Genomic DNA, 22353 nt, shown 5'->3' with positions numbered 1-22353 from the left:
GAATGGATCTCTATAGAAACTCTGGACAAGTTTAAAGAAAGGAAGAACAAGAAGACAGCAATTAACAACAACCAAACGCAAGCAAAGAAAGTTCAAGCACAAGCTGAATACACAGAAGCAAACAAGCAAGTGAAGAGGAGCATTGGAACCGACAAGTAGAAGTACGTGGAAGAACTAGCAACGACGGCAGAAAAAGCTTCTAGAGAAGGAAATATGAAACAGCTTCACGATACAACGAAGAAACTATCGGGGAAATACAGTAAACCAGAGAGACAAAGAAGGCAAGCCAGTAACTGAAATTCAACAACAGCGGAACAGATGGGTAGAACACTTCGAGGAACTCCTGAATAGGCCGGATCCTATGAATCCACCGGACATCGAAGCAGCACACACAGACCTTCCCATAGACGTCAACCCACCAACGACGGGCGAAATCAGAATGGCCGTCAGACAAATCAAGAACGGGAAAGCAGCAGGACCCGACAACATACCAGCTGGAGCACTGGAGTCAGACATCGAAGTTACTACAAACATGCTTTACCTTCTATTCAAAAAGATTTGGGAGGAGGAACGAATGCCGATGGACTGGAAAGAAGAGCACCTCGTCAAGATTCCAAAGAAAGGAGATCTGAGCAAATGTGAAAACTACAGAGGCATTACACTACTGTCAATACCAGGGAAGGTCTTCAATAGAGTGTTGCTGAACCGGATGAAAGATGCAGTAGACGCCCAACTTCGAGATCAACAAGCTGGTATCAGTAAGGATCGGTCGTGCACAGACCGAATTGCAACACTACGGATCATCGCTGAACAATCAGTTGAGTGGAACTCGTCACTGTACATCAACTCCATTGATTATGAAAAGGCATTTGACAGTGTGGATAGGAGGACGTTGTGGAAACTTCTTCGACACTATGGAGTTCCTGAGAAGATTGTCAATATTATCCAGAACTCATACGACGGAATACAGTGCAAAGTAGTGCATGGAGGACAGCTGACAGATGCATTCCAAGTAAGGACCGGAGTCAGACAAGGCTGTCTACTCTCTCCCTTCCTCTTTCTTCTGGTGGTCGACTGGATTATGAGAACCTCGACATCTGAGGGAAAACACAGAATACAATGGACAGCTCAGAACCAATTAGACGGTTTGAACTTCGCAGATGACATAGCCTTCCTATCGTATACACATGAACAAGTGCGGATAAAGACAGCCAGTGTAGCAGCAGTCTCTGCGTCAGTAGGCCTCAGCATACACAAAGGGAAAACTAAGGTCCTCAAATTCAAAGTGGAGAACAGCAATCCAATCACACTTGATGGCGAAACTCTGGAAGATGTAGAATCCTTCACATACCTGGGAAGCATAATCGGAGAACAAGGAGGATCCGATGCAGACGTAAAGGCGAGGATCAGCAAAGCAAGGGTCGCATTCTTACAGTTGAAGAACATATAGAACTCGAAACAACTTTCAACCAATATAAAAGTGAGAATCTTCAATACCAACGTCAAGGCAGTTTTATTGTATGGAGCTGAAACTTGGAGAACTACAACAACCACCATCAAGAAGGCACAAGTATTTATAAATAGCTGTCTAAGCAAGATACTCAACATCCATTGGCCGGATACCATCAGCAACAGCCTACTGTGGGAGAGAACAAATCAGCTTCCAGCTGAAGAAGAAATCAGGAAGAGACGATGGAAATGGATAGGAACTACATTACGCAAATTGTCAAACTGCATCACGAGGCAAGCCCTAACTTGGAATCCTGAAGGGAAGCGGGAAAGTGGAAGGCCAAAGAACACATTACGTCGGATAATAGAAGCAGATATGAAAAGGATGAATTACAACTGGAAGGAGCTAGAAAGGATTGCCCAGGACAGGGTTAGATGGAGAATGCTGGTGAGCGGCCTATGCTCCTTCACGAGGAGTAACAGGCGTAAGTAAGTAAGTAAGTAAGTAAGTAAGTCTAGTTACAGTAGCATATAATACAATTAATGAACAACGTAGAATTTAATCAGTTTAAACTAACCTACGTTCAGATGTCAAATTTATGAAGAATGAGGTTGAGAACCGCACATCTGAACCACTTTTATATACATCTATTTTTGTAAAATTTAGAGTAGCAATACCATTCACAATTCTGTTGATCCAATACGTAAAGAATGAACAATGTCTTTCAGCCAGACACATATTGAAATTAAATTCAAACGGTCCTCCAGTACACATTTGTTTATATACATCAGTGGCACTTGGAGAAATTAAAGTCCAAGTATTTGTAAGAGTTGTAGTAGGATTGCCCAGGACAGGGTTGGATGGAGAATGCTGGTGAGCGGCCTATGCTCCTTCACGAGGAGTAACAGGCGTAAGTAAGTAAGTAAGTAAGTAAGTAAGTAAGTAAGTAAGTAAGTCTAGTTACAGTAGCATATAATACAATTAATGAACAACGTAGGATTTAATCAGTTTAAACTAACCTACGTTCAGATGTCAAATTTATAGAGAATGAGGTTGAGAGCCACACATCTGAACCACTTTTATATACATCTATTTTTGTGACATTAAGAGCTGCAATACCATTCACAATTCTGTTGATCCAATACGTAAAGAATGAACAACGTCTTTCAGCCAGACACATATTGAAATTAAATTCAAACGGTCCTCCAGTACACATTTGTTTATATACATCAGTGGCACTTGGAGAAATTAAAGTCCAAGTATTTGTAAAAGTTGTAGTAAATGCCTATATTTAAAAAATATCAAGAGTGAAATTACCACGTTGTATGAAAAGAGTTACACAATTAGCAAGAAAATGTTTTATAATCCCGAATTTAAAAATTGCTTGGCAAAATCACAAATTAATATAGATTTTCCTCACTCATACAAGTATGTACTGTACTTATTCAATAATATGTTTCTCATCTTAGTATCTGAAAAAGAGATATTCCATGCATAACATGTTTAATTTCAACAAAAACATAAGATTAATGTATTCATAGATGTATATTCAACTGATATTTTAGATCAACACAAAGATGAATGTCAATTACTTACAATTAATTAAAATCATAAACCGATCGATGTTAAATCACAATTATAAACCTGTGAGCATTGGACAGCCATTCGGTCCTAGTATGGGACTCCTCAGCAGTGAGCACCCACGATTAATGTATAACTCCAATCTATACATGATTTTGCGCGACCATCTTCCATCGTATTCTGTGAGTAACTGTCTCAAACTTGACACGATTAGACATTAACATTTGTAATGTCCCAATGAATAGAAAAATTAGATTTTCTGACGTTTCGTGGCTTAGTATAAGTCACTTGTTCAGAGAATAGATAATCAATTGGATTAATTTTAATTTGGTTATTTATTCTCTGTAAAAGTGACTTACACAAAGCCACGAAACGTCAGAAAATCTAATTTTCTACTCATTGGGATATTACAAATGTACTATTTATTTATAACAATCCAACCAATGCTCACTTTATTCGAAATTATCAAATCAAACCTTGGTAATGATACGTACAGACATTAACATTGTTGTTGCTCAGTGATTTAGAGGATGAGCGTTCTCACGCGAGACAGAAAGTTCTGTGTTCGAGTCCTTAGTACCAGATCATGGATACGTACTGCTGAGGAGTCGAGTACTAGGATGAAACGGCTATCCAGTGCCTACATGTTTTCAATTGTGGTCTAACATCGATCACTTAATAATCTCAATAAAAACTCAACAATCTCCACGACCTTATACTGATAATTACAATTAGTTAGGAAATAGTGTCATGTTTTTTTAGTAAATAAATCCTAATTAAATCCATCTTTCAAACCAATGAAAATTATATGAAATTTCGGTTACAATCTCATTAATGAACTTAAGTTAATATGTCATTTTTCAATGTCATTCTTTGTCAAGTATATCCTCTAAAACCTGGAAACTGTTTTCACATCTTTCTTCAGATGAGAAAAACTCAATGATATTTTTTTAGAAACTGTAAACATCATCTACATAAATGGAATATAAGAGGAGATATAAAGTGTTTTTTTAACGAATGTCATCAGGTGTCAAGTATACTTTATTAGTGGTTTCAAATGTATTACCAGTTAATTGTTTGCGATAACATTTTACTTTCATCAACATATACTTTACAACTACGAAATGGCTAATCCTTGTGATCCCACTATTTTCACGTCATATAGATCAAAACTAAAGTTCAATAAGTAGACAGTATACAGTTTCATATCAATAATGTGTTTAAGTAAAGTGACCCAATTTAAATGAGCCACTTATGGAGAAAATAGAGCTTAACTTTTTTTCCAATTTCTTGCTTCGACATCGTTTTCTTTCGTGGACTTATTAGTATTGTAGTAATTGATGTTAGAAAATTGCTATATATAATAGAACACTTCCATTTGATACAAAACTGTTATTGAAAATTACGGACTAGTAAGAAGATTGAATGATACGTTTATTTCACTTCATTAAAAATCTTGAAGGTACATGACATGAGTAAACTTCTGTTTCCTAAAGTGATACTTAATAATATTCTGATACACTGAATTAATTATCTTATTGTAGAAAATTCAGATAACTAGGTAGAATTTATTTGTGTCTATTATCAGTTGAAGTCCATTTAACTCACTTTATATGAAGTTATAGTTAATACATTCATGGTTTTCAAGCCGTGACATTCAGGAGAACTCAAAACTATGTCGCATCAGTGTTTCACATGAACTTTGATTTCATTCATCAAAAAAATATTATTGATCTTATAGAATAACCCTGGGCAGTAACTATAGTGGCCGGCAATCAAACCTTGCCAACGAGACGTTTTAGCAATATTTCCTTCGACGAACAAGTTTATCATAGCAACAGTGCTTATTTGTCGCTGTTTCACAAAATTAGTGGACTGATTTTACGAAATAATAACTTTTATGATACAATATTCTCTTTTTCTCGTTTTTCTTATAACTGGTATAATCCACATGTTTTCAATCAAGACTTTAATTAGGCTTTAGACATCTAATATTAACCGCTATTTCGCAGTCTCATGAGAGACTAAAAATAGAAAAAGGATTAAGCTGTCAAGATTACTCACCCATCCCAAACATGAGTAAAGCTTTAATAATTCATGATCACTGAATAGAGAAACTGTAGACGATTATTATAATGGATGACTGGAAATGAGAAACAAGTGTTTAGTACTAACTTAGACAGACAACATTTCCACTGTTTCAATGATTAGTAAGTTCGAGTATTTACGGAAAATGATGATGGTTTTTAGAATACTAGATGCCATTTGCGAACCATTTCTTAAGCCAATGACTTATCACTGTGACAGTGATTGAATATTCATCACTAAAACAGGAGTAAAAACCTAAGATAGTTCTTCAAAAAAACCCTTGTGGTAGAACGACATACGACTGGAGTGGATTATTGTTCATTTGAAGGTCAATATATGTTAAACTACTGAAGTCAAACGTCTTCATGAGTAACTCTTCCTGTTACAAATTAGTTCATTGGTGAGGAAATTAGGTAAAAACACTTGATTAAGGACTGATCGCGTACAGTTTGGAGAACAATCTCAGGTTTCCGGAAGTAGCAAATTAAGTTCATATGTAAGACATTCCACACTTCTGACGTTTCATTACGATCTATTAACATTACTTCATTTAGAATTGTTTTCTCGAACGTTTCTATTGATGTTTAGGACTGCAATTGATCAGTCTCTTGTTGACAGATGTGCATCCTGTACGGATTGTCTCGATATTTCCTTAATTCACAACCATTATAAGCAAAGACGTGTGGTGCCTGGCAGTGGAATCCAGGACGTGTGTTTGGTACACGTCAGCTGGATGCAGATGCATCCCATATTAGATGCAGATACATCCAGCTGACGTGTGCCAAACAGAACTAAAAGCGCGTCCTGAATTCTAATGCTAGCCACCATCCATCTTTGCTTATTAACATTACTAATGAAAATATTCAACATAATTATATTCTAGACACAATTCACAGAGTTGTTATGGCTATGACTTAAAAACATGCAATAAGACAAACTGTCAAGAACCTGTGTATTTATGAGTAAACATTTGAGACGAGTCATTGCTCAAATCTTCGTTGTTAAACTGGGGAGAACAAACTTAACGTTTCCCATCACGAGACGGCATTGTACGCATGATGTGATGATGATGATGATAATTTCATGTTTCATTACCAGATAAAATCACAGAAATATTCTACTGAAATGTTATAGTAGGGCTCAATTTAATATGAAAGCGACAACTGAGAACGCAAGAAAGTTATTTAGCGTAATATCAGCGTATTCTGCTCAAATTATTGATAAACCTGTTAAACTTGTCACAATGTTGTCATGGAAAACAATGATTGTCCTCTGACGGATGGTTTATGTTTTATTCTCATATATGTTATTACCTTGAACTAATTAGACTTATTAACTTGCATTTAGCTGAGGTGAAAAACGAAATACAATTCATATTATATTCTGCCAGTTATAAATTGAACCGAACGAACAGCAGAAAAGCTTAATAACCGAATTATCGGCCATTTGAGAAGATCCTCTAGTGTGAATAACGATTTCACGCCAGAATTCGGTACTGATTGTGTTTGACGAACTATCAACATCTAATTACAACCACAGATAAGTGATATTCTCAACTCTATCTTTTCTTAAAAGACCTCAATAAAACTACAATATACATCTATAATATGGATAAAAGTTTTATCGAGTCTACGTAATCTAAACATCAGGATCTTGCTTGAAAATAACACTTTAACCATTAGTATTGTATACCGATTCCATTAAACAATGTAAATAAGTCAAGTAACGAAATTATCTTAATGTAATTTGAAGCAAAATGAATGAAAATGAGTACTCTGACTTACTGCTGGAGTGGTGGTAATAAATATGAAGCTCCCAAATATAGAGATTGAATTGACTGTCAGATTGTAAGTGAAATTGACCAGTGGTCTGACAGAATTTGCAGTGAACATTAGGATACGGTAAGTCAACTGATTTGCTGCCGAAGTCGTTTGATCGGTTGCAATTCCTATAAACGTAAAATATAAATTGACAGTCTAATTTCCTGATGAGGCGAATTTGAATGCTTGAATTTTGACAACTATCAATTTATTGTATCTACGTGCATCTACACAAGAGAGCGTAGTTCTTATGGAATCGACGAACGACAATTTCATACGAAATGGATATTAATACACGCGACCTACTACAAATACAACGTTCTTGAAGATTTTTTGATCAGCTGAAGGAATATTTGTTTGAAAGTGTTCAGATTGTTTGATTGTAAAATCAAATATTGATATTTTAGATGATCAATTAGTAATGTATAGGTATATTAAATACTGTGCTAGGTTGTAACATATCCACTAGGTTTCAAGAACGTTCGATAAACGAAGGAATTCCTCGTCAACTAATCTACTTTCAACTATGCACCAGCACATATGCATGCAAAATTATCAATCCAGAAACAATTAGTACCTGAAGTTGGATTTCACATTTAGATTTTAAAGTGGGTATACAGTAAAGATATGCAGAATTTATCAAAACATATATGGAAGTAAAGTATCATAATTGTCAGAACAGATTATAATAATAAGTAAAATAACATGAGGAAATAAAAAAAGTCTTGTGCAAACATTATGTATAAAAATAACATTGAGTTGAATATTAAGAAGATGGATGTCATCTACTAAATTACCTGGACGATCTCAAACAAGTACTTAATTACTTACTTACCAACTCCTGTTGCCCCTAGTGTTGGAGCATAAGCCACCCACCAGTATCTTACGCAGACAATTGTTTATAATTACTTGTAGTAGTTTTCCAAGTTTCAGCTCAGTACAACAGAACAAACTTTTTTGACATTCGCATTGAAGATTGTGTGTTTGGTATTGGCTGAGAGTTATTTTGAATTCCACCTGTTCTTCAATTGTAGGAACGTTATCCTTGCTTTGTCAAGGAAGTAGATATACAGTGACGAGTCCCATTTGATTGATTGCTCAACGATGATCCGTAGTGTCGCGATCTGGTTTGTGTACGACCTATTCTTGAGATATCCAGTACGTGGATCTCGAAGTTGGATGTCTCCTGAATCCTTCATTCGGTCTAACAACACTCTGTTGAATACTGACAGTAGTGTTGTAATGAACAGAACACTGCTGGGACACATTTACAGAGTTATTTGGCAAAATAGAAAAGCCATATACTATATCGTTAATTTGCAAAATATCAATCCATCATAACAAACCGAACTGTTCCTGTTGCAATCATCAATCCATTGTCTCACATTTCATTGTTCATGAGTTTTCTTACAAATTGTATTGTGTTCCCACTCTTCATTTCTTGATCTTCCTCCCATCTTCTGCTGCCAAACATCACCTTTTTAACTAGCGTCATATACTATTTACATCAATATAAGTAACACGCACTACAGTGTGATTTCTATGTAGTTCTCACATTGGCTCAGATCTCCTTTCTTTGGTATCTTGATGAGGTGTCATTCTTTCCAGTATGTCAATGGCACTTATTCCTCCTCCAAAATCTTCCTGAAGAGAATGTGGCACATGTTTGCACTGTTGTTTCAATATCTTGTGGATTAAGTGGAGCTGGCTTACACGAAAGTTTCTCAAAGTGTTCTACCCATATGTTCCTCCGTTCTTAAATCTCGGTAATTGTATTGCTACTATTAAAACTGTTCTTTGTCGTGCTCGTTGCTATCATTAGTGAGTGCATAACACTGGATAATATTCATTGTGATTTCTTCCTTCTTGTTTTCAAGGATGCTTTGATGGATCTGGATCCATGAGATTCCCATCCTATAAGTTCATTTCATGCTTCACTGGACAGCATCAATGCACCTCCCTGAGTGTGAAGAGAATTTTCCTCTTCATGATTAGAGTATAGCAGCATCTCATTCATTTCTATCTTTTTCTGTGCGGATTGAATGCAGTGGGCTTCACTAATTTCGAGCACTGTCAAGTTGTATTTCTCCATTTCCACAGCCATTTGAATAGTCTTCTCGGTCTCCCAAATTGTCCGTACGTTCCATGTACATATAAAAATTGTTGCTATGGTTGTTAGAATGAGCATCGGTCTCATGACTTCCGAAGAATCTCGGCCTTCACCACTAGGCTTCGTAGTTCTTCTGAATGAAGATACTTCAACTCGGAGAGCAGAGTTATATTGCTTTAATTTGTGTATTCTGATTAGCGTTTGTTTTCACAAGGTTGTTTTCTACGGGAATAGGTTACTGACAATGATAAGTCAATACAGTTATTTCACACGTTGAAATCATGAGCCAATTGAAGGAAGACCACCATGGAAAACCTGTAACCACTGGACGGCCGTTTCGTCCTAGTATGGGACTCCTTAGCAGTGCGCATCCACGAACCCGCCCCCCGCGGGATTCGAACCCAGGACCTACTGGCCTCGCGCGCGGTCTAGCTTCAATTGGCTCATGATTTCAACTTGTGAAATTTCTAAAAATCTCCACAAATTCCATTCTGATAATAATACAGTCATTGTTACAAATAAAACAGAAGTGGTATGAAGTTTCTCAAGATCGTTCACTTTAAGTGCTGACTAGAACTGAGTCCATTATATCAGTCTTATGACTCATCATCATTATTTCAAATAAACTATTGCTATATTAAACCAGATAATAAATCTTTTAAGATTACTTAAAGTAGGCTAGTTTAATTACTTTTCAGTTGGAATAATTCAAACTAATCTCGATATAGGAATGTCAGTGGGAATATCAATTATTTCTTTCTGGATAAATTTCAAACTAGCAGAGCGTTGTAAACTGCAAGCTTAATACTACCGTGTCCATAAATTCACAGTTTGATTAAGAGACTGTGACAAAATTATTTTCTGAGTTCCACAGATATTGATGGTTTTTGGAACTTCGATGAATTTTGTTCTCTCTGGAACAATAAATTTAAGGAACGGTAGACTTGATCGCAGACACTAATTACAATTAAGAATACGGTCAAATGATTAACAATAGAGATGTTTTTTTTCACAGACATATCTATATAAGTGTTTCAACGAAAAGAGTAGACATAGGAAATTATCTTGATTTACTGGCGAACCGTCACTAATTTCTTGGAATTCTTGAACTGAGTTGAAACCGATTTACTTTCACTGGATTATTTAACGGAGGGAAACACGTTCTGCAAATGAAATATTTCAGTGTCTTGATAAATGTATTTGATCTGTTTATTATCAATCAAAAATTAAAATTCTATGGGAAATGATTCAATGCATATGGTTTAAATGAAACGGTGAGCTGAATAGATTAGCACTCAAGGAAACATTCTACATCGATTGTTTTGATGAAATCGTAACAAAATTCAGTGGGATTTATATGAAAGTGCAACCACATAGATAGGAGTGTGCATATGTAGTTAGAACAGAAAATGTGTACATTATTGAATTTGTAATAAAGCCTTATTAACTGACGAGAAATTAGCTTGAAGACTGCTGTGACATTATTCGGTAGCCTTATTAAATACAGAGAAAAGGATTCATCTATAAACTCGTTCCCTAATGAGAGATAGTGTATTAGTAATCATATCAATACCGACCACTATTAGTAAAACAGTGCAGTAAATGTTAACAAACCTTCGTAATAAGCTTTATCTATACTGATATAAACCATATTTTCCAAAGAGTCCGAAACTGAGCTGACATATGGCAATGATGTTGATTGGCTTAGCATTATTGGCTTGACTAATATGTATTCTTGGTAGGCACCTGGAGCATAAAGTTGAAAATATATCGATTGCCATACATTGGGTTTCAGAGTTAGCGTTAACTTCAGTGATGTTAAATAGTTCGGTATAACTTGATTTTTGACTGTTTTTGAATCAATAGAAATTAGATCGACTCCTGGAGCCTGACTTGATGACTTAAAAATTAATAGATGAAAATTCCTCTTATACTCTGTAAAAGTTTAAATAAAATGTGTTATGAACTAAATACTTACAACTTACCCCTATAATCACGAATTAATAAACTCGATAAAATTACAATGCTCTTCAGTGGTTTCATTCAAGATGAATTTTAGAATTTCCTGCTGGATCATAACTCTTATCAGGGCGGCCTGCTTGAGCATCTGGGCTACCTGTTCCTGCCATCTAGATATTTCAACAAGTTATCTATTGTTGTTTGTTTTAATAGATCATTATGTTTATTAATCGCATAACCTATTCTGCTGCGTTTCTGAAAAGTGTACAACCTTACTTTGTCAAAGTTACAGAAAACTCAATAAGAGACAATATGGTTGCTGGCAATGTACAACGAAAAGAATGTACATTATTCAGTTGTTCATTAACTGAAGTGCTAACATCTAACTGGCGATTCCTCAATATTTATCGCCAGGACCGACCAAGAAGAAAGAAACGGAAACTTGTTGAAATACTTTGCGCTGAGAATTGTATATTGTACCAAAATTATAATATTGAATAAAGCCAATAATAATAATAATAATAATAATAATAATAATAAACCTGTCATGTAAGTCAATCAGAGAGTCAGGTTTGGTATTCAAATCGAAAGTAAATCTTGATAGGACTAATCTACGAGGTGATTTAATGAAGAATATTATAAATTAATGAACTTTCACTAATAATTTAGTAACATAGTGTGTATCATAGATGCTAGCTATCTTATATTCAATATTACTCTGCTTTTGCTGGTTACTGAATCATCATACATGAGAGTCGTCTCCAAATTTATCAAATTTTACAACACAACGAAGTGAACAACCTGTTCGAACATCACTTCAACTTGTGTATGTATGTCATGTTGCAAAAATCATACTTGTTCTAACCAGTTATCAATATTTTTCTGAATCGAAATCACAGCCAGTAGTTTATGGTAGGGTTAACAAACTGAAGTAAAGTATAAAGTAAAATTCAATGTAAAAAATATTGTTTGAAGTCATACCAACACAGTAGAGTAGTTAGCTCGTGGAGAAATAGTTAATGTTTTCGTAAAACTGGATACACCAGAGGTAAATGTTGATGTGATTACTAAAGGCTTCGTGGTAATTGGAATTATCGAATAACGCATTGCAATATCACACTGAGCATCTGTACATGATTCATTGAAGTACACTGAGTTTATTTGCAATCTAGCCAAATTACTTTGGTAATCGAGAAAAGGAAAGTGAAAGAAAAGGAAGAAAGACTTGTTGATATTTGTCAGAATTACATATATACTGTAGTGCAGTATGAAATCATTTTTATAATGGTTGTTGGGGCCGAGTTGTTGTTTTACTGAAATATTTTGATAACCACAGTTAGTTAGTGAGCAGAAAGTGCATAATTTCACCACATTCATGCGTGTTTTGCCAAAAGTGTGAACAACAAATATAGAGGTGGTTATTGAAGCTGGTTAGGTTCAATTTTCATTTCATTCATGGTTCATCGAAATGATAGTAATAATAGGATTATAAGCAAAGATGAATAGTGGCTAGCAGTGGAATCGAAGATGCTCATTTCGTCCAATTTGGGACGGATGTACCTGCATCTTAGACGTGATGTTCACTCTGGGACTCTAACCCAGTACCGTTCGCTTCAAACGCCATCATGTTATCCACTTAGCTACTGAGTCCTCAATAGAACGAAACGCGCGTCCTGGATACCACTGCTAGCCACTATCCATCTTTGCTTATTATGCTTATGAATTATGGCAATAGCAAGACAATACGCACAGTGTGCACATATGCCATTAAGAGACTGATCAATTGCAATCCCACACATCAATGGGAAGATTCAAGGAAACAATACCAAGTGAATAATAGGATGTTTTAATAAAAATCACATAGTATGTGCCAAGTTCATTCTTTCTTTACTCAACTAACTTTTGAGAAACACTTAGTATACAATCGGCTACGCATATTCTTAAGGACTGTGATAAGGCACATTTTGTAATAATAAAAATAATAATGTTGATACGTCAAACGGGTTTGATCAACAGTGATTCAGTTATGTTCAGTCTTTTCAACGTATATAAAGGATAACGGTCAGCATCATGGGTACTACAACATTTATATATATAAATGAAAATTGAATATTAACTCGTTATAGATTACCTACACTTAGGTCCCTACTACAGTGACTGGTAATTGAATGTATGTGGCAATGTAGAACCCCTACACGTGTTGAATTCTTAACGAAAATATGGATTAACAAAAGGATAATAATGTACAATTTCTATATACTGTGAATTAAAGTGTTTTCTCAAATATCTAAATCTTATCTATCGGAAAAAATGTAGTCTAACACTCAGTGGATATTTCTGAAATGATAACTCATTAAAGTATAATGCATTTCTTTGCACAGAAATTTACTGATATGTGAAATGTAATTTGGAAAACTGATAAAACAAACTGACATAGAGTTCTGGATAATACATTCAGATTTATTGACGAATTATGCAAGACAGTCTTCGAGAATAATCTCCAAAATCTTAAAGTTTGGTAGATATTTTGTATTTCAACAAGGGATTGTTGTTTGAAAATAGTAAATTACAGGTATTCGTAGTTCGTTTAACCCATGCTTGATGAGGCAGAATTGATTCATATCCATATACCTGATTTTTGTAACATTACACATGAGTATATATATAATGAATTAAGTATTCATATTTACATATACATAAGAATACGGTTGATAATCAAACTTACGGTTTAACAGAAAAATCATAGCCCACAAGTGCTACAGCTTTTAATAGATATCCAATTGTTTGAATACACTGCCTGATTATAATTGCTTCATTTGAATTTACTTGTAGTTGAAAAGTTATCGGCATGTAGACAAAGTCTTCAATGAATTTCACTCGAACTTCTACAATTGTACTAAAGTTTACTGTTGGTTGTGAATTTCGTGGTTCGACTTTTTCAATAGTAACTACAGGAGTTTTAGAGACCTAATTTCAAATAGTGTTTGCAAGTGATAACAAAAATAATTGATTGAATGCAAAATTGTGAGATTGATTACAATTTAAGTTTACATTTACATGCAGTTTATATTTGCGTTATAAGCATTCATCTGAAATGATTTGCATGGAATAATAAATGTTAGGCAAACAGCATGACTGATTAATTTAGGTCTGATTTAAACTAAAAGTATTTGGGTAAGTAGGACATCCAGATTTGGTTGAAAATTACAGAGGGGCTAACGTGGTGTAGTACTATATTTCATGCTGCATTTATAAAGCTGTGCAATTTAAACTGCTCCATGCTAAAACATTGATATTTTTGTATTTCAATTGCTATATCAAAAGGGGCTCACAGATGATCCACTCAAATCCAATGTCGACCACATTAATAATTCCATCCATGAATTTCATTTTGATGGTTTGGCTGGTGTTTCATTTGAATCGTGATTCAAGAAATACAAAGATGTGTTCAGGGTCGACCTAGAAAAATTTGACGATGCCGCAAAGAACAGAGTACTGCTATGCAAACTTGGAACAGCTGGACATGAACGCTACACCGACTTCATTTTCCCTTAGAACCCCAGAGACTTTTCATTTGATGCAACGGTCGTAACTTTGTCGCAAATTTTCGGTGAACAGTCATCTTTGTTCAATATTCATTACCAATTTCTGAAGTTGAATAAAGCTGGAGACGATGGCCGGGTGCAACATTCTGGCATAGTAAGCGTTTCAAATTATCAGCAATGATAGAAGACCAGTTTAAGTATTTTGTTTTTGTATACAGCTTTCAGTCGCTTGAAGGTGTCGACGTCAGAATCAGAATCCTGAGTAAAATTGAACAGTGTCTAAATATGGCGCTATAAGAAGTGACTAGTGAATGTCAGACGTTGATGAACCTAAAACATGACATATCTATGGTTGAAAACAGTGGCCGGCCACCATACGTACAGGTAATAAATCGTCGGAAATATTTTTTTGTACGCACACATGACAGCTCAATCAAACAACCTCCACCGTAGGTCTGGTTATGCAGTGAGTGGCACTGCAAGAAGATTTTCACATATAAAAACTATCGTTATACTGAATGTCATCGTATATGTCATAGAAAATCCAGCTGCACAAAAAGAACCCACCGTCGTTCTTCGAAAACCTATTTCAAAAAAATACAGATCTGGTGCGATAACTCACAAAATATTGATATCTCAGACCAAAGCACGAAGTTACCGCCGAAGAAAGTATGTAACTTTGGATATTATTAAACAACGTACTCGCCTTCGACCCGACACAGCATCTGATATCACTCTCATAAGCCCAGAAACCTGGAGGGATATTGGGAGTCCCACAGTTTATTCAATAACACAACTAACACACAGTGCATCTGGTAGGAAGTTGACTATTTTTGGAGAAGTACTCTGCACTTTTTCTAAATGTAATATGACAACGAATGTAACAGTCTACCTTACGAAGAATCCAGCACTTGACTTGTTTGGATTAGATCTGATAGACACTAAAACTAGCAGAGAATTTGATTAACAACATCTACAGCCGAATCAGAACTGATAACCCCTTACAGTGGAAGCAGGAAAATGCTGTGCTACAAGGACGCCACCACGTGTTTATAGAAGGATTGGGAGAATGTACGAAAGTCAAAGCAATACTAACCGTCGAACATATTGTTTAGATGAATTAATAAATGAAAACATAAATCAAGCTTACAGGAGTAGTGGGTATGGGTTGCTCCATAGACGTTATTGGAAGCGTTACAACTAAAGAACATACAGTCAGTGATCCAGAAAACATCCGAACATACGTTTGTGTTGTGTCACCCAAGTATAGACCTCTGAATGTTAGATAAACTTATCGATCACTGAGGTAGCATAGTAGACTTACAAATGAGTTTAAGCTTGCATATACGATTTCATATAAGCTTTCCTGTACTCTAGCATTGTTGATCATATGATGACTAGAACTCAGTACTTCGAACACGCAATGCGTCATCCACTTAGTGTCTGTGATCATATATGCATAATCGTCCTGGATTTTATTCTTATCTACTGTCCAACTCCTCTTAAAACACTTATGACTTAATCACAATATCGAAGTGATCTGGACATGATGCACGTATACCACAAGAAAATGATCATTTGCTCTCCAACATATCAATGGAAGGTTCATGTAGCAAATACAAATAAACTAGATCGATATTGAAAATGACATTTGTCCTACATTGATAGATCAGGTTTTATTTGTACAATGTTGTTTAGATGCATTAGTAAATGAAATCATGAATCAAACTTACAGGAGTAGTGGTTATGGGTAGCTCCATAGACGTTATTGGAAGCGTTACTACAAAAGAAGATAAAGTTAGTACAATACTAAACATTTGAAGCCGCACTTGCATTGTATCACCCAAGGTATAGCTGGCATCGTATAATAATTTTAACCCGATTCGAAAATTATGAATAATATTCCATGGGCCATTGTTTCTGAATATACCAATTGTCGTTGTGCCTGTTGTTCTTCGCCCTTGAAATACAGTGTATTCTGTTATTAGCCTGATCTGTAATGTTAGTTAAACAATCAAATCGAAATACGATATCAAAACATTAATTAATGTCGGATTACTCGATAGTGATGTGACAGTTCTTTGTTTATAAATATCAACGAAATCAATAGGATAACGTTTAACATCACTGAGTAAGAAAAATCTATACTTTATGGCTGACTTCGAGAGAAATATTATTGCTCAACTTCCAGCAAACAAACTAACAAGAAGTAATACACACAAAACACTCCACACATATACGACATGTATTGTAATGACAAGATATTATACGCTGTTCAGTCATGTGGCATATAAGTTTTCGGGTCAAATCGATTATATGTACATAACTCAATGTAACTGATCCTGTGAAGATGGATACATGACTAGGTAAAGGATGGGATAAATCTATTGAAAATCCATTACTGTTTCATATGATGAATACAGCACTCAATCAACAGCGTTCAACATCAGATAAATAGAACCAATGACTATTGCAAGGATTTTGCTTTTGCATTCACTAAACATACCAGAGACAAAAACCAACAACACTCTCTTTGTTTAGTAATCTCCTCTTTAAAGTTTCCACCTCTCAGATTAAAGCAATGTTCATTCGTTGTTTTTATTAAACATTAAACGTTAGATTATGTGCATCTAGGAATCATTGATCAAAGGAATGTCTAAATAATTTTAACTATTTAGAGTTTCCATAGATCAGTGAATACTGAATTAATAAACTGGTTGAAATTCATGTCAAACACAAGTCAAAATATTAAAAGTAGAAAGCTTTACTGTTAAGGGCTATACAAATTTATACTAATGGTGTAACCGTAGTTTATGTTACATGCAACATGTAGTGACTGTGTATGGAAATATAATTAGACACGTATTATCAGTGGAAGCTCGTCCGTTATTATAGAAAATATAGTAAAATATGAAACTATGAATTTGTGACCTGTATATTATAGTCATCTCCCTATTCTTCTTTAACCTATTGATCATTACGCAAACTCCTTTTGATATTTGAAATCTCGGATCATTACATGAAACAATGAATTTTATTGGTAGTGAAGAAGTATTCCTGTGGTGTGTGCTACTTATATTGACATATGTAGTATATGACGCGAGTTAATAACCTATTGTCTGGCAGCAGAAGATGGGAGAAGATCAAGAGAGGAAGAGCGGGAACACAATGTAATTTGTAAGAAAACGCAAGAATAATGAAATATGAGATAATGGATTGGTGTTTGCAACAGGAACAGTCCAGGTTGATATGATGGATTGATATTTTGCAAATTAACGATTTGCTATATGGTTTTTCTATTTTACCAAGAAACTCTGTAATTTTGTGCTAAATACAATTCTATTTTCCACACCCGTGTTCTGCTCACTAAATTCCTATTTATCAAGCAGACACAGAGCTGAATGTTTCACTCCGAATTCATCGAAGTTTTAATTCTAATCTCAGTAAGAAGGTGTTCGAGTAAATCATACATGAAGCTCAACATCTGATTGAACTTATAATAAAAGTGCACAGAATGAAATTATCCACTAGCCGTTTTCTCACTGTAGTGAAGGATCTATGATATATGTAGGTAATTAGTGGATGTGCTATTCAGTAAATAATTAGATACTCTCCAAACATGTTTCTAGATAATAGTGATATTACAATGACGAGATAAGCTTGTTCATTCAAATGATTTTGATTTTAGACAAATTCTTAGAAACAGACTAACTTGTTTAATGACATTCATTTATGTAATTAATTCATAAAACTATTAATTAGTTAAGGATAAGCAGAAATAATAAGAAATATTTGTCTTCAATGAACATTGAGAAGTGATGCCTGATAGGCGGAAACTATTAACTAAGAAACTAAATTGTCAAGATAATTATAACTGTTATTCTGAATTAGGTTAATTATAATATGCGAGTTGACATTCAACTTTATCTGACTGTTGTAGTCAAATAATGGCAAGCCAGATAGATGTGTTATCAGGGAAAATATAAATAAAATCCAAATGTCTAATTCAATATTTATGAGGAAGTATGTTGTTATTCCACTGAATGTACTAATAAATGAGAATTTGATTACATGTGTTTTTCCATTGCAATAATAATTTTAATAATCATTAATATTACATAGTGCAGACGGACACACTTTAGTCTACACTATACTTTCCTATCAATTTCGGAAACTTTTATGCAAACCAAACACTCCAATGAGCTACTGATCAGTCCATCAGTGGAGAAACATGGATCTATTCGAAATATGTTGTATACACATATACTCATTAAATTCAGATGTCAGAAATATTCGAGTGATAAACACCTAGGCATAGATGGGCACGCTTGCTAGCATGAATTACATGCAATCATAGAATGAGCAGACATGTCGAGTCATCTCAAAATTACACTTAGGTGTAGAAGTTTCCGTTAGCAATTTCAAGTTACATGCACATATAAAACGCATACGCCGCACCACATACAATCCACTACAAAAAATATCGATTAAGATCAATGAATTCGTGATAAATATTAGACCTTCTTCCTATGTATTTTAACATCTTAAAAGTTATGTGCATACTAAATGCTCTTTAATAGAACTTATTATCTGAATAATAACTTCAAAATATGCATTGAGATACCACTGTTTATCATATTGTTATATTATTGTTATTATGTAATACAGTAATTGATTTCGGGTTCATACTATCGAGCTGTATATTGTAAGTACACGGTGCAACGAAAATGTCAAACAATGAATTGAAGATCGAGTGGATTATGTTTTTATTCAGTATGAAAATCTAATAACAGACAGATTCGCTCCAGACTTTTTCATTCAAGAAGAAATGGCAAAGCTGAGGAAACTGGATTTCCAATTAAGTAGTTATCTTTTTTGTGAAGGTGAAAGGGATTGAAATAGTCATAAGATATGTTTCGAAGTGAACGACTTGATACTAAATACGTCTTATGACATTATGCACAATACGTTGATATCACGGAATGCAGAATTGTCAAACAATCTTTTTGATGGCCTCTGCATACATTGATATTTATCATAGTGAATTATTGATTGAAAAGCAAAAAGGCACATATGCTCAATGGTTGCATTGGAATAGTAAAATTCCATGTTGTACTTTCAAAATATCATTCTTGACTACTTCAATTAGTTCAGTGAAGCGTTTTAGAAACCAATTCGAAAAAGATTAATGTTTTCGAGGTATTTTCTCTACAATTACCGCTTAACATTTCATAAATATCCAGTTCTTAAATTTTACGGGAAATCATAATGTTACAAATTATGTTACGGTTCGACGGACAACCATGGCGACTTAATGATTACAAATAATCTGTGCATCGGATAGAATGACAGTGTACTGATCATATCGCAATAAGTAGAAAATTGAACTACTCGCGTTAATAAAAAACCTGAAAAAGGTGTTTCAATTATAAATGAGTTTTCATTTTCCCTACCACTTACTTGTTTATTGACTTGAGGTATCTCAATATCAAGTGGCAAGCAATATAAATGATTCAAATACAATCATACCGAAGTCAATGATCAAGCATCAGAAATTCTACTGTTATTCGTGCTTTGAAATTATTGAAACCGGTTTGTTAAAGTAAACACGTAAAGTTTATCCTCCCTTATGAGAGTTTTTTAAAAACCAAGGAAAATGGAAACAATCATTATGATATTTTAAACTTACGTTCTTAGTTGAATTATTTTCTGTTAACAAGTAATCAACAGAACATGGTTCCGTCATTAGTTTACCAGTATTAGTTATCAGGATAGTATAAGTCGCTGTTGTATAAGGTGGAACACTCAGTTCAACATTAAAGAATTGCAACTTTTCAGCTTGATTCACCACTGAGGTATCCTTTAATGTCAAGTTACTTTTCCAAGCCTATTCGTTAAAAAGAAGGTTAGCATGATTCGTACTGAAAACTTACCAAATTAGAACCTGTAAATGCTATGGGTTGGCTCTCACAAAAATTCACTGTAGAATTCTTACCTAATGGTGAGATTTTCGCTTCAAACATAAAGGATACCGAATTCGGTTTATATATCTGGATAAAAACTGTTAGACGAACTGATCGATTCATCATTGGCAAAGTAGTGTCATAAACACCTAAAATATATTTTAAATTAAATGTGAATATTTATATATGAATATAAAAAAGAATTGCTCGTCCCAATAACTCGAAAAGGAATATTCAAAGAAATATGAAAACAAGATCGTTTTGTGAAAGAATGCTTGTCATTGGGACTTATAAGAGTAAATCGCGAAAGTTCGGTAATGAAATATATTGGAAAATAATAGTTTATTTTTGCAGTTTTTTAACACGACAGTTAGCTATTCATGAAAAAATGAGCCCGATGAAAGCTAAAAGACAGTCAACTAAACGTAATTATATGCTTCATAGATGTAAGAGCTCTAATGGTGAGTAATGTTAGTAACCTTGAATATACTAAGGTCATTATCTTCCGATCTGACTGAGAACACTGAAAGATAGCTGCAAAATATCAAGAATTGATTGAAGGTAAGCATGTGAGCCACTGGATGTAAGCTAAATAGTCTAGAGGTTAGATGTTTGCACGGCACACCGAGGTTCGTGGTTACTATTCACAACAGTGAAATGGTGGATGCGTACTGGCGAGAAGTCTCAATTTAGAAAAAAACTTAGCTTTCCAGTGCTTCCTAATATTTAATAATTGTTCAACAAAGATCAGTCTGTGATTCGGAAACACAAAAATCCTTACGATCCTCCTACATTAGTCAAGAATGATCGCAAACTTTCTAACGATACATTCATTCAACTATGCCAAGAAAAGATGCCTAGAATGGATGATAATTTCGCACTTTGTTCATCAAAGTTTGGGGGGTGAGTTTTTACTGTTACATCTTTTATCAGTCTATATATGGAAGGTCTTGTAAAATGGGAAACAAAGAGGTGAAAACTAACTTTCTTCACTGGTAATTTTTAAAATATTGCAAAACATGGGTTGTTTTGAACTGCATTGCATTCTTTTGTGATAGTAATTGACGGTTCACTATGTCACAATGCATCTGTGTTCGATAGCCACCTACAGACCTTGTAACAACCGCTATATAATCGGGGTTCAAGTCAAAATAAAACAGTTTACCCAATTGAAATGAGCGATATTTCACCATCTTACTGTTGGTACTTCTCTTTGTGATATTCATCTGCAATTAGTAATTATTCTCGAAAGAGAAAATAACTAGTATATCTTTCATAAAACTTTCTATAGATCATAGACAGAATGGGTGTCTGTCACTTACTTATGATTTTGTAATTTAACTTACTCCAGTCAGTAACATATTTATGAGTGCAATTATATTAGGAAAACTAAATATTCAGGGATGAAGAAACTATCGACTGAGCAGTTCACCGTCTTTTAACATCACTTTCCAAAAATAATGAATTTTATGTTATTGGACAATTTTTTACATAAAATTTCAAGACGCCTTGATGGTACTTTCAAAATGACCTAGACAGTAAATACGTGTTCAAAGTGGTTTCCTGGAAAACTGAAATCCTGTTCGTCTCACTTTTAGTTACCTTCTTTAGCAAACTAAGTACTAAATCGAAATCACAGTTTCCTCTATTCCTTTGCTCTTACTTAAATCGAAGAATATTGTTCAGCTTATACTACTATATTTAATAGCAGCAAATGAACTATTGTAACTATGAATTATCAAAGATCTTTATTTCTCCTCTCCGAAAATATTTAAGACATTTCAAACTAAATTGAGAGATCTCTCGCTTCCTGTCGTAGTATCAAGATGAAAGAAAT

General features: G+C 34.5%; 2 protein-coding genes across 2 annotated transcripts in view; both read right to left on the bottom strand.

Annotated features, from left to right (window-relative positions):
• JMJD6_5 (jumonji domain-containing protein 6) overlaps nt 1–11092 on the bottom strand; it is a gene marked incomplete at both ends in the record, with an annotated part of 31490 nt that extends 20398 nt beyond the window's left edge. Inside the window, 4 exons of the mRNA XM_051219348.1 lie at nt 2470–2735; nt 6904–7067; nt 10664–10984; nt 11035–11092. Coding sequence (XP_051066708.1) covers nt 2470–2735; nt 6904–7067; nt 10664–10984; nt 11035–11092 — 809 coding nt within the window. The remainder of the gene's footprint in view (nt 1–2469; nt 2736–6903; nt 7068–10663; nt 10985–11034) is intronic.
• A 2637-nt stretch (nt 11093–13729) lies between these two features.
• Nucleotides 13730–22353, bottom strand: part of JMJD6_3 (jumonji domain-containing protein 6) — a gene marked incomplete at both ends in the record, with an annotated part of 120091 nt that continues 111467 nt past the window's right edge. Inside the window, 4 exons of the mRNA XM_051219346.1 lie at nt 13730–13975; nt 16287–16547; nt 20243–20440; nt 20487–20665. Of these exons, the coding sequence (XP_051066706.1) occupies nt 13730–13975; nt 16287–16547; nt 20243–20440; nt 20487–20665 (884 nt within the window). The remainder of the gene's footprint in view (nt 13976–16286; nt 16548–20242; nt 20441–20486; nt 20666–22353) is intronic.

This window comes from Schistosoma haematobium, chromosome 4 (assembly GCF_000699445.3).
Source record: "Schistosoma haematobium chromosome 4, whole genome shotgun sequence".
NCBI classification, from domain to species: domain Eukaryota; kingdom Metazoa; phylum Platyhelminthes; class Trematoda; order Strigeidida; family Schistosomatidae; genus Schistosoma; species Schistosoma haematobium.
Note: the sequence above shows the minus strand (reverse complement) of the source record. Positions and strands in the feature narration are given on the sequence as shown.